We start from the raw sequence: 13,746 nt of genomic DNA, 5'->3' as shown, positions 1-13,746 counted from the left end.
TTATATGCCTAACATCTGTGTTTGTGTTTAGTAAAAATATGCAAGTTCACATTTACAACCTTATTCAACAAACAGGGCAAGGAGCAAATCTCTAAGTACAAAGCACATTAAACCATAGTAACCAAATCATAATTCATTTTACTGAAGACAAAAAATGACATGATTGTCTCTGGTAGGCTACTGTACTGTAGTTTAGGAAGAACTCCAGCTTTTCCTCACCAAAACAACAGATGCATTGTGCATGCAAATGAAACCCGTCCCCACAACTCGTTTCCCTCTGTTTAACTCAACATTTAGCTAGATCATCATTATCTGCAATAAGCCAGACTGAGTGTCATTTTAAAAGTTTATTAACAAAACCGTTTGCCGCAGCACCTTGAGTACAACCATACTGAGCATGGGTGCCCCACAGAGCTGTGTGCTCAGCCCATTGCTCTTCATACTGCTGATGAACGACTGTACTACCAAGTTCAGCTCCAACCACATCATCAAGTTTGCGGATGACACAGCTGTGATGGGTCTCATCAGCAACAATGATGACACTGATAAAAATGCTCCTGATACCGAAACTGATACTTTGCAGTGCAATTTGCATTAATATAAAAAAAAAAAGCTGCAAATCGCACTGCAAAGAATTGCATGTGATTTGAACAGGAATGCTGTGCGATTTCTGTCCGAATCACTTGGGAATTCCCTCATAGCTTCTGTGTGTGTGTGATTGAACCCAGTATAGAAGTGAAGCTACAGAAAGGAAGCGCCATCTAGTGACTTTGCGAAGACTCTGTAGGCTAAACGTTAAGTCCCCGTTCACACTAAGGCGACCTGTGAGGCGACCTGGTCGCCTCACAGGTCGCCGTAGGTCGCCTTCCATAGGGAAGCTGCGGACCCGTTCTAATAGGAGCGACACAAGTCGCTCCGACTTAGAAAAAGGGTCCGGAGCTTCTTTGGGGCGACCCGGAGGCGACCGCCATAGACTGTTATGAAGTCCGTGGCGGCCGCTCCGAGGTCGCGGCGCGCTGCTCGCACCGCGACCTCGGAGGTCGCCCCCCCAAGTCGGATCGCGGCAATGTGAACGGGGCCTTAAAGTGATATTAAAGTCTTGTTTTTTTCAATAAAAGTAATAAACATGTCATACTTACCTGCTGTATGAAGTTGTTGTGCACAGAGCAGCCCAGGTCCTCCTCTTCTCGGGTCCCTCGCTGGGGATCCTGGCCTCTCCCTCCTGCCGAGTGCCTCCAGAGCAAACAGCTTGCAATAGGGGCACTTGAGCCAAGCCGCTGCTCTGTGTGTCCATTCAGACTCAGAGCCACGGTTCGGCCCGCCTCCTCTCACTATTTATTGGCTCACTGACAATGATTGACAGGAGTGGGAGTCAATGACACCCACTGCTGTGTCTCAGCCAATCAGGAGGGAGAGTCCTGGACAGCTGAGGCTCTCGTGCCTCATTGCTGGATGGAGATGGGGCTTAGGTAAGTATTTAGGGTGCTGAGGGGGGCTGCTGCTCACATAAGGTTTTTTTATCCTAATGCATAGAATGCATTCAGATAAAACATCTTCTGCCTTTAAAACCACTTTAAGTCTGGTAAATACTTGCACCTTTGTATGTAATCTATAACTTAGATTGAAGGTTATGTTATCCTTTTTGCCACTATGACCATGGTATTAAAAAGAGATATCCATGTCATCCACGCTTTCTAGTTCCTACTGTAACTGTATAATGTATAATATAAAAAATGATATATAATATTGATATAATTAATTATATATTAAATAATGTATAATACAAATTTTTAAAATAGTGTTAGAAAAGTGCCGATAGCGTTTTTTTATTGTTTTCAACATAAGATAGAGAAATCAGTAAAACCGAGATAAATAATTTTTTTACTGGTTTGGCAGAGCTATTTCTTCATAATACATGTTTTTATATACCAGTATGGTATGTCCAGTATGGTATGACTTCATGCAAAGCACAGTAACACAACCTTTTCATAAGGTGACTACTGTAACCTAATATTTGATTGGTTGCTATGGTTTACACAATTGCACTTCACACTTATTGAATACCCAATATTGTATTCCACTGTGTTTAGCATTTAACTCAAATGCTGTGTTACTATAAATAAAAGGGAGGAGTATTTGTTAATGGAACTGACGCAGAATGACAAATATATACAATTGTTACCGATACATTACATACATACATGTCAGTCATTGTAATCTCTATAAGGTACCAAGGGGTATATAGGGACTACTTTGCTGACCTCATCTAAAAATGCTAGTTGCCTTGGACAGTGTGTGTGAAAATACTGAAACAATTCAATAAGCATGGCACCATCACCTAGTATTTTCAGAAAGAGGTGGGCAATGAAAGTCTTCATGCTCTCCTAGTGCAGGATTTCCTTTAAAAGTGATGGAACACATTACACATTTGGTATTTAAGGTATTAAGGTATAGCTTGATATTATATTTTGATGGTAATTACTATCGATCTAAGTGTTTGTCTTTGGCTACGTAAAATCGTAAGGTGGCTTCTACCGACTAGCCCATGAATTTACATGCTGTTTTGTCCATCTGTGAATAATTATTTAGATTTTGAACCTTGATATGCCATGTGCTTAACAACTACTCAAAAACTAATGCTTCTTTTTTCCTTCTCCTACAGGGCCCATGTCATAGGATGAACACTGCTTGTCCCCTCTTACTATCTGTGATATCGTCTCTTGTCTTGCTCTCTTGGGGTTCAAACCCTACACCGAGCACATGCTCGGCTCTGGCCTCTGGAGTTCTATACGGAGCCTTCTCTCTTAAAGACCTATTTCCTATCTTCTCTCCTGGCTGCTCTTGGACCCTGGAGAACCCAGATCCAACCAAATACACATTATACCTAAAGTTCACTCACGAGGAGCAAGTGTGCTCACATCTATCCCCCATGGTGCAAGCTTTGGATCATTATCTTCCCAACCACACCTGCAGTCGGCCTGAGGAAGGGGCAGACGAAGCTCAGGAACTCTGTGCGCCTGGGTCTCCATTTACATTTTCTCACTTTGATAAAAATTTTCTTCGTATCTGCTTGTCAGAGCAGCCTCTATCCATTCAACTTCTCCCTGATTCTGTGCTAAATTTTCGCTTTGTGGAGGTGCTGTTGGTCAACCATGATAACTCCAGCCAGTTTGCTTGTGGTGTACTCTGCAGATGGTTTGAGGAATGTTTAAGAGCTCGGGACTGGGGTGTGCGCTGTGGACTGACACAGACTGGTTGTACTTGTCCAGAAACAGTAGCACGTGGACGTAATGACACTGTTTCCAACTCCATTGTTCCCGCAGGGCATAGTGACTGCTGTGTTACTCAACTTCTCCCAGGAAATACCAATGAAGAATATCCTCGACCAATCCCTTATGGTATGTAGATTTATTATTTATAACAACTGTCACAATGAAAAAAAAAAAAAAAACATGAAAACTAAAGCTGGTACATTGTTGTATTGTATTATAATTTTTGTATTTAATGAGTATATAACAAACTTACAGTAAAAAGTAGAGAAAATAATGGTAAAAAAATGTTCTTTATGAATTATTCAATAAAGGAGTAAGTCAGAAAATTACACAGATTTATTAGGCAGGCAATTCAGAACCTGGTTTAATAAAATAATACTTGCTTGTAAATATACCCTTGCTTATGTGAATCTGTGTGGGTGAACATCCCCATACTTTGATGTTAATCCTTTGAATGTTGATAAATATAGGCTTCAAGTTAACAAACAGATATGAAAAAAACGATTTTCTTCACAAGCAATATATAGATAGATAATAGATAGATAGATAGATAGATAGATAGATAGATAGTATAGTATAATATATATATATATATATATATATATATATATATATATATATATATATATATATATAAAGAATTAATAGAAATATGTCAAAAGCATTTGTAGAATAGAAAAATTGTGTGAATAAATACAACATTAACCCTTTGGTTTAATATATCTAACAATACAGATAATATTTACAAAATTGGATATGGTAACAGTATTAGTATTGTAAACAATAATAAAACATTTAAAACCCTTTTTTTTTTCTAGGTAACTTATTTTAATTTTCAGTGCCAAGTATAATATTTTCAGTGTAGCAATGCTTTTCAAACTGCACATGTGTATATGTTTGAACCCATTTGTCCCTATTTGTTCATGACCATAGTAAAGACATGCTGGTCAAAGAGAGGCAGTAAGTATTCCTAAGGATAATCAACATATGAACTTACATCATACAGTATATGTAAACAGTACAACCATTTGATTTGGCAGTGAGGTGGTACACAAGGAACCAAAAAGCCTAGTTAGTAAAGCCAAAGAAATGCCACTCTAGGTGAGTGACCGACTCTCACACGTAGTCAACAGGAACCCAGGGTGCTGCGCAGCTCGTCTGTGAGATTCAGAGACATGCAAAAATCCGGAATGTTGCTGCATTCCTTAGTAACTTTATTGAGTGAGCGCTGACTTTAGTGTGAAATGCGTTACCTTTTATGTTCCTGTCATACCTGTGGTGTGATTTTCATATTCCTCACATAGAATTGCATTAAATAATGGAAAACATCTCTACTTGAACTCCTGAGATGGACAGCCTAGTGACAATCCTATGACTTTAGTAATTATAATAATCCTATGATTTTAGTAACTATATATTTACCAATGTATCTTTCACCAAACATTCACTGGTGGTGAATCAAGCACTTTCATTTAAAACCCATGCACCTGGTAGATTCACCTGTAGTGAATGTTTGGTGAAATTCAGATTCACTGCTTAATAAATGTGCCCACAAGTGTTCACTTGCCAAAATGTGCACCTTCCCTAGTGGTCCATTTACATCTATATGGTCCACTGAGATGGGTTAAGACACACATGTAACAAGAATTGCGTTACGGTAACCCATGCAATATGAATGGGTGTGTCAACACATCTTAACGGACATTTACCGGATTTGACCCCTTTTTTGATTCACCAGAGCAAAATGCACAGAATGTGAGTTGGGGTGTGTTCCTGTGCTTTGGTCTCTACTGTACAGTGCATTGGAATGTCCATGACAATAAATGTCACAGCAACACACTGCACAAAGTGCCAAGCATTGATACAACATGTGGTAAAATGCTCACTTTATTACATGTTACTGCAATGTATAGGTGTGAATGGGCCCTAAATCCCTCTTCCAAAATAGGGAGATGCTACTGCTAACCTGTTTTTTTAAGGTGCAGGTTCCATAGCTGGCATCATGATACGTGACTCCCAAGTTTTATGCTTCTTCAAGGTCAATTAGATAATGGGGCCAGGGTTAGGATGACAGCTTGTAAGCGCTCCCTAGCTGCATAGTGGCCAAAACTCATAGCTAGGGGCCCACACTGGGGATGGACTCATAGGCATACACTGGTGACCCCTCAGACAGATTTCTGATACCAGCCCTGACCCACTCACCCTTCTGCATTCTAGGAGAGAAAATGATGAACAATAAGCCCTTTTAGCAGTTCTCCTTGTACAACGTAAGGTCCTTATTATTTTTTCACCCCTAGTTAAGGATAGGCACAGCTACAATTATATACTCATAAGCAAAGCTTTTAGTCTTACGTAATTTCAGGCCTGGCACCGGGTGGGGTCCTTCATCATGACTGGGGACCATCTTGCAGTATCCCGGTTGTCCAAGAGAGTGCCAAAAGGAACTTCTCTGACCATGCCACCAAAGTAGCCTACTGTCACCTGTCCACCACCTGTCTCAAACTAGTTGTTTGCCATTTTTCCATCTTCTGGATAATACATATAGGCTGTACCATGGCCTACCGAGGCCTAATTCCCAAACCATGTGTGGCAAAAGTATAAGTTGGTTAATAGTGGAAAGCTTCTTTACTAAATTTTAAACTAATGGTGATAAAACACCACATGTTTGTAACATTCCCACATAACACCGCAAAGTGTTGCTTTCCCAACTCCACAAAAAGGGGACGCTGGGCTGCTAAAAAATCCTTCCTCAGGAATGAGACATTCCCCTACTTATCTGATCTTGAAGTCCAGAACAAAGTCTTTGATGATGTTTTCAAACCCTAGCAGGGAAAACCCACAAAAGGGAAAAGTCTAGTCAAGAGCAAACTCACACATTCTCCCTACAGAACTGCTTCATTCTTGTGTCTACTAAGGTATGCAGTGGGGCAATGACTCACTCCGCCAGACAGAGAGGCAACCCAGAACCTATTCAAAATGGCAGGCTGCACATAATATTGTCTATATCTATGTGCCAGTCGCCTTACTGGAATTCCCTTATGCAGCCCCACTAAAATGGCCACCCAAATCTTGCAGGATTATAATGCACTATTGTAGGCACTGGCTTCCCCAAGATAGTTCCTAAAGCCCATTGCAGAGGACAAGGTAGTCCTCCACTGGCCTTCTCTAGTGCACAGAGCATAGCTGCATTCATGTGATACAGAACAACCTGTTCAAAAGGAGAAATGGCGATCCCTAGCAGCTAAACAGGCGATTGTGGCTCACCCACACTAATGGGGAGAAGTAGTAGATGAAAACCCCTGTTTCCTACTTGACGTATTCTACATGCTCCGGAGACTGGACTTAAAAAAAAAAAAAACAGCTATAGGGACCTTATTGCTGTCCTTACATAATTACTTAAGGGGCTTGTGCTGACAGACCTTTATTTACATCACAACTGCTTCTCTCCCTTTACAAGTCAATGGGAATGCAAACGTAAATTGAATGCAGCTTAAAAGCAGATCAACTGCAGGTCAGAAGGAGGTCAACTACAGGTTAAAAGTACCTGAATGTTGTCTATGTCCATAAATATGAAGGAAATTGTATTTTTTATGTGTCACTCAATTTGCATTTTATTTGCACAATATGCATATTACATTTGTTTGCTCGTTTGCACAATTTGTATGAATGTAGTGCTGCCTAGTTATTTACTTTGAGGTTAAAAGCACCTGTAAATGAACTGTGAATACTCTCAAGGTCATCTCAAACTGATCTCAAGTGCAAGCAGAATGCACTTAAAAGAAAGCATCTGCCCAAAAACACAAGTCCAATCCAACTACTTGTGCTTTTCATAACTAAACAAAGGTGCTTGAGTTAATTTCTATAATATTTATATTTGATAAAACTTAAATGATTATCCAGGTTAAAATGAACAGTCAATAGTACCTCTTGAACCTGTCAGAAGTACTGACAATGGTACTTGTACCTGGATTTGAGAATCTCTGATCTGAATGCTGTTAAAGGCTGATAGTTCCCTAAAAAGTTCATAGGACCAGAATGATTGCTGCTACTTCAGCGCTTTACATTTTTCTACTTTTTTATTTTTGGAGAATAGCTGTAACATTGGTTATGCTAATAATGCTGCCACATATAACTAAGCGTCAGTAATGAATCGTTTGATTGCAATAATGAACTATAAGAGTGCTTGTACAAAAACAAACCTGAAATAAGATGAATATTCATGATTTCTACATCTGCAGTAATAATTATAAAACAGTGATGAGTACTGCTTGTATTATAATTTACCAAATTCTACACCATCCAATTCACCTTTAGCATCTCCACCTTTTTTTAACCTTCCCTTCAAAGTACATATATAACATGGGTTGTTTTTTTTTTATTCCTGTCTGTGTCTTTGTTAGGGAGATTTACTATTTCAAAAGGTGAGGGTAAATCTAAAATTTCGAGTTTCAATTAGAACAGGAATAGAGGGGAATTTTTCTGACTGGGACATTTTTCCAGGTGATAGTTGTCTATGGCAGTTAGTTGTTCACGCCTATGCAGTTTGCTTTTCATTTGTTTCTGCAGTGCTTTTTGCAGTGCATTTTTCGTTTTTGCACACGCATTTTTAACACATTTTTTTAATGCGTTCTGCATTTTTTATGATTTTTTTCTTGCCCAATTTGTTGTTGGCTAAAAAATCGAAATGCAAATTGCGGCAAAATTGTGATAAAATTGCTGCAAAAACGCACTAAATGCTTTTCTGCTTCTCCATTGAAGTCTATTGAACCAAAAAACGCACCGTTTTGCTTTTAAAAAAAAAAGTCCCTAACTCTTTCCCAAAAATGTAGCGCCTGAAAAAAGCAGAGAAGTAAATATGTCCCATGATAACCATGTTAAATGTTTTAAATGTACTGTAGTGCATTTCTGCAAAAAGCATTAAAAAAACACGTAGGTGTGAGCTGAGCCTAAGAAGGGATTTTGCTCACATTGAAAAGATATATTCCCTCCTCCTGTTATGTCTTTACGGGAAGAAGGGAAGGGAAACCTCCCTATTGAGACCCAGATTACCAACAAAAAAAATTGTTTTACCTTTAGATATGCAGTGTGTACCCACACAAGAGCCACTGGTGATGGTGGGTCCTCTGTTCTACCATGACTCTCTTAACTGCTCAATTCTCTTTGACACACTTGATTGCAGAGTAAAAGCTGTTTTCACCTGTGTGCAACTTGGAGGCAAATTAAATAAATGTATTAAGGCAATGCAACTAAATGAAACATGAATCGAATTAATGAACAGTCAATGATCCACTAACTGGCACTCAAAAAGACTATAATGAAGGTAAATTGAACTATAACAGGTGCAACTAGAGTTGTAACCACTGTGGAAAGCAGCAGCCGGAACCAGAAGTGACATCACACATCGGGAGGGTGCAGTTAGGGGTTGGCTTCACGTTTCAGAACTTAAATGTTTCTTTTCTTAAGGTTAAGCTGTGGAAGCATTGTGTGTCACCTTTACCATGACGTAACACTGCAATTGACTTCAAACTCTGAGATGCAACCCAAACATATCCTGGCTACAGCAAACATTAAAACATTTTTTCAGCTTATGTTATGCTGCAGAAACATTATGTAGCACATCTATAGTGGTGGAGAACTTGAATAGGCAGGTAGGGCTGGCAGGAGTTTTTTTTTTTTTTGGCCAATGTGACTTAAACATTTAGTTTCTAGTATCAGCAGCAGGGACTTTGTAGCCAATGGTAATTTGACAGTGACACTGTCAGGGGGCAGGTAAATTTGCCTCTTAAAAGCAAAACCTCCAACTGCCCTGAAGACCCTTTCAGACTGCATGCTGGCTGCAGGGAAAGCTAGAAGCCCCAGCGCACATTGTGCAAGCTCCTGCATCTTACCTAGCCTGGACACCAAGTAGTCTATAGGGTCCCCAATGGAAATGGCAACAACCTTGTACCTAATGTAGTGAGCAGTCATGTTGTTCAGGCACTGTCATTGAGCACTGCCTGCAGGCAGGCCCCGATATTGTGGTAAAAAACAATTCTCAAAATCACAGCTGCTCTCATTGTCATAAGAGGCAGGTTGGTCATCAGAAGGGATTCTGCCAGCATCAGGAAATGTGAAAAAGATGTCTTACACAGAACCTCCTCGAAGTGCCACATTTTGGGCTACCTCTGGGATGGTGGTAGTTGATTGGCCATTTTATCCTGTTATCAGGGATCTAAAAAGGTGGTGAACCAATAGTGTTCCCTCTCTTTAAGGATTCAAATCCTGAGGCTCTTGAGCAGATATTGGAGCAAGCCCATTTGCCACAAATTGTCTGAAGCAGAAGACCATTACACTGTCCTCAACAATCTCACCCTACCAATGTGCAACAACCAAAACAGGGGAGGGGTAAAATGTCCCCTTGAAGCCTAGGTTTGACCATCTCCTCCTCCCTGCCACCAGCACCCATATCACCCTGCTTATTTTTCTCCTCACACATGGGATGGAGGCAGTTGACAAAGCTTCCTGCTGGCCCAGAAATAGAAGCAAATCTCCCTCTTCCTCCTGCTGCTTGGTATATCAGGCCAAGCAAATCTCCCTCTTCCTCCTGCTGCTTGGTATATCAGGCCATGCAGTGTGTGTTCCAGGCCGAACACAAGAGGGGTTGTATCACTAATCCCCACTTTGTCACAACTCACCATTTTAGTTGCTATCTCAAAAACTGCCAAAACGCTGCATGCCCAGAGACCACAAATCCCCACAGAGAGGGGAATCCTGGAAACCCAACGCAAAGCTACACAGCACACTCCCCTCCCTCGGCTTGCTCTCTGGGTCTCCTTACTTCTGAGGCCTACCACACCCCTCCCTGAGTGTTGGCCAATCAAAATGCGAGCCTAGCAGCAGACTCTGCCTCGGGATGTTCCAAATAGGAGTGAGTGCCCAATCAGCTGCTGGGGGAGGAATCACTATCCATGGCTTGTGTTCCTCTCTCACTGTCACCGGTGGCCGCAGTTTGTTCTTTTTAGGTGGCTGGCCCATCCTGGCATCCTAACAGCTGTCAAAGCTGTCTTATACTGCTGGCACTGGCCCTGGACAACGGTTTAAAAAGAAAAAAACCCATACAGATGGGCACCCCTCTAGGAAGGGCACTTGTAGGCACATACCTACAGTGCCTATTGGGAAATCCGGCCTTGACTGCAGACCTCTGTGGACGAGCCCTGGGGATGGAATGGGTTTTTGCCTGTGGTGCAGTGCCGCCAGATGGATTAGGACAGCTGCTCCCTTCAATTCCTCAGTATATCTCCTTAAAAAATCCAGAAACACTAACCACAACCCATTTTAACCAAAAATAAAAAGAAAAGGCTAAAGGTAAAATAAAAAAGCAAAATAAATAAGTAAATAAATAAATAAGAGAAAAACTGCAAGTGGGGCGCAGCAGCTAAGCAGAAACTACTGTAGTTGTTAACACACACAAAAAGGTAGTTCTAAAAAGAACTGTTGGGTCTCTGAACTATGAACAAAGGGGGACACAAAAGAATTTGTATTCCACTACACTACAATCCAAAGTAATGTGACTCACTATAGCACAAAAGGGCACCATATTTTTTGCAGATGCAAGAGAAATGGCATGATAAAAGAGACTGGAGTTAGTAGCAAGACTAAAAAGGTGGTAGGCAAAGAACAGCCTGTTGTGGCAGAACATATATAAACATTCAGGCTGATTTACTAAAGAGGTTTGGAACCTTCACTTAATAAAATTAGTGAAGACTCACTTTGATTATCCAGTCATATAAAAAGCAAATTCTTGCTTATTAATTTAATCTTAACATAAGTTTGTATTCAAAGTGGACACATCTACAATTGGCTGAAAAATTCTCAACTCTTTTAGTAAATCAGCCTAATTATGTGCAGAACTCTTGCTGGTGGGGTTGATGTGGAAACGTTTTTCATCACCTGTGTGATGGTTAGAGATATACTTTAACTTGTTGTTGCTGTTGTGTGAGCTTTATATGAATTGTCCTTGAGCTTCTATTGTTCAACTAAGCATCATGTATGTTTGACTAAGAAAAATATTCAATTTTTAAATGTAAAGTTGTTTACAGCTTAGACATGTATAAATGAAATGTTGCCTGTGAACCTCAAAATATATAAGGATGTAGTGCTTTATTATATGCCCAATTATATTATATAAATACTTTTTTTTTTTAATTCCACTTCTTGAAAAACATCATGCTACAATGTCTCTTTCAGTGTCTTTATTATAGAAAATGCTGAAACATCGCTTTTAACCACTTAAGCCCCGGAAGATTTTACCCCCATTCCGACCAGGGGGTATTTTGCGATTCGGCACTGCGTGAATTTAACGCACAATTGCGCGGTCGTGCGACGCTGTACCTAAACGAATTTGACGTCCTTTTTTTCCCACAAACAGAGCTTTCTTTTGGTGGTATTTGATCACCTGTGCGATTTTTTGATCACGCGCTATAAACAAAAAAAGAGCGTCAATTTTGCAAAAATAGCAATATTTTTCACATTTTTTTATATGAAATTCCCCCCAAAAAAAATGTAAAAATCAAAATTTTTAAAAATTTTCGGCCAATTTATTTTATGCTACCTATGTTTGGTAAAAAAAATCGCAAAAAGCGTATTTTGATTGGTTTGCGCAAAAGTTATCGCGTTTACTAACAAAGGGAAAGATTTTTGTCATTTTTGTTGTTTTTTTTTTTAACGCGTAATGGCGGCGATCTGCGATTTTTTTTGCGGTACTGCGACATTGCGGCGGACAGATCGGACCCTTGACTGACATTTTTGACACTTTTGGGGTTACCAGTGACATTTCTACAGTAATCAGTGCTATACATATGCACTGTTACTGTAAAAATACACTGGTAGTGAAGGGGTTAACTTTATTTGGAAGGGAGGGGCTGTGTGTGTCCCTAGGGGCGTGGTTTCTACTGTGATTGGCTGTAGCTCTAGCTGTAAGGACACTGATCAACGGATCTACATACCAGATCCGTTTTATCAGTGTCTTTGCAGCGAGGAGAATGACAGGCAGTTTGTTTACACAAGCTGCCTGACATTCTCCCTCTCCCCCGCCGATCGCCGAGTGACCGGCGGACATCGGGTCCGCTGGTCACACGCGCGGGGGGGTCCGTGACCACTCGGGAGCGGGAGCGCGCCCCGGGGGGCGCGCGCTCGCTCCCTAGACCCTCACAAGCAAACAACGTAGCCCTACGTTAGTTTGCCTGTGAGGGGCTGACCGCCGACGTAGATAGTCGTGCGGCGGTCGGCAAGTGGTTAAAGTGGAAGAAAAGCCTAACTATAATTATTCTTAAAATGTTCCCATGGATTCTATGCCTGACTATAATAGAAAATGGGAATATTGGCCTGCATACGGATATGTAGGTTTGTAAAAGAATGGATAGCATCATACCTGCAATAATAAGATATTGCACTTTGTACCTTTATTTATTTTATATTATGTTTTCTCTCACTTATATAGCACAGTTTTATATTTGCCTCTCATTATGGCCAAATAGTTACAAAAATGTCTATTTGATTCAGGTTGCTACTCCCCCGTAGGGATATGGCCAATATTATGTATGTCCTTTAGTATGTGTGCTATATTTGTACCAGACTGATATCAGTGTAGCACCCTCCTAGGTAGGTGCTAGGAAAACCATAAGAGACGTTATCAGGGGGGCCTAATTGTTCAGTCAAGCTGTCATGTGTTTCCAGGGTGTCTGTTGTGTTGGGGAGTCTCCTCACTGTGTCCAATGGGGGATTCCTATTGGACAGTGTAGGAAATCTAACCAATAGCACGCCAGGGCTTGCATCTATCCCAGAGGGCAGAATCTGCCGCAAAGCACCCTAGGAGAGGGTATTAGTCTGAGGGGAACACATGACGCAGCGTCTTTGACAGGGAGCAGAGTCCCGGGAGGAGGGTGACGGCTGTCTCTCCTCCTGTCAGCATGAGGAAGGATCCTGGGTGGTCGGCCTAAAGGACAGAGGGTTGAGCTGAGCTGCAGAGAGGGATCCAGTGTGCTGTGGACCAAGTGGAGCTGCTGAGCAGGGGTTTCCAGGAAGCAGTGTCGTGAGTACTGTAAACTGCCCAGGGGGTAAGAAGGTCAGAGGGATCCGTGAGCCAGCTAACCAGTAGAGAAGGTTTAGAAAAGGGGGTGCCAGAGTCTAAGCCCTGAAGATAAGTGTGTGAAAGAGGGTGCCGGTGTAGGCCCTGAAGCATGCAAGTGTTCAGCAGTGCAGCAGTGATAAAGTAGCTACCTCAGCAAGGAGTGCCTAAGGCAGCTTCAAAAGGACTTTGGGTCACAAAGAGGTGATCAGAAGTCAGTTCAGTGTTAACAGGCAGCAGGCCATCGTTAACCAGCGTTAACCGGCGTTGACCGGCATCGAGCCAGCCTCATGTCATCGCCAACAGGTATTTTTTCATTTGTCCCCTGTAAATTGTGCATAGTTGAGCCAAAGGAGTATCCCACTCATC

General features: G+C 41.2%; 1 protein-coding gene across 12 annotated transcripts in view; it reads left to right on the top strand.

The window, feature by feature from the left end:
• ADGRB2 (adhesion G protein-coupled receptor B2) overlaps nucleotides 1-13,746 on the top strand; it is a 695,259-nt gene that overhangs the window by 317,530 nt on the left and 363,983 nt on the right. For all 12 annotated transcript variants that reach the window (XM_082246705.1, XM_082246713.1, XM_082246711.1 and 9 more), the window contains one exon: nucleotides 2,663-3,398. In XM_082246705.1, the coding sequence (XP_082102831.1) occupies nucleotides 2,678-3,398 (721 nt within the window). In that variant the 5' untranslated portion in view covers nucleotides 2,663-2,677. The remainder of the gene's footprint in view (nucleotides 1-2,662; nucleotides 3,399-13,746) is intronic.

Source organism: Pelophylax lessonae (assembly GCF_965119305.1).
Source record: "Pelophylax lessonae genome assembly, chromosome: 2".
In the NCBI taxonomy this organism is placed as follows: domain Eukaryota; kingdom Metazoa; phylum Chordata; class Amphibia; order Anura; family Ranidae; genus Pelophylax; species Pelophylax lessonae.
Note: the sequence above shows the minus strand (reverse complement) of the source record. Positions and strands in the feature narration are given on the sequence as shown.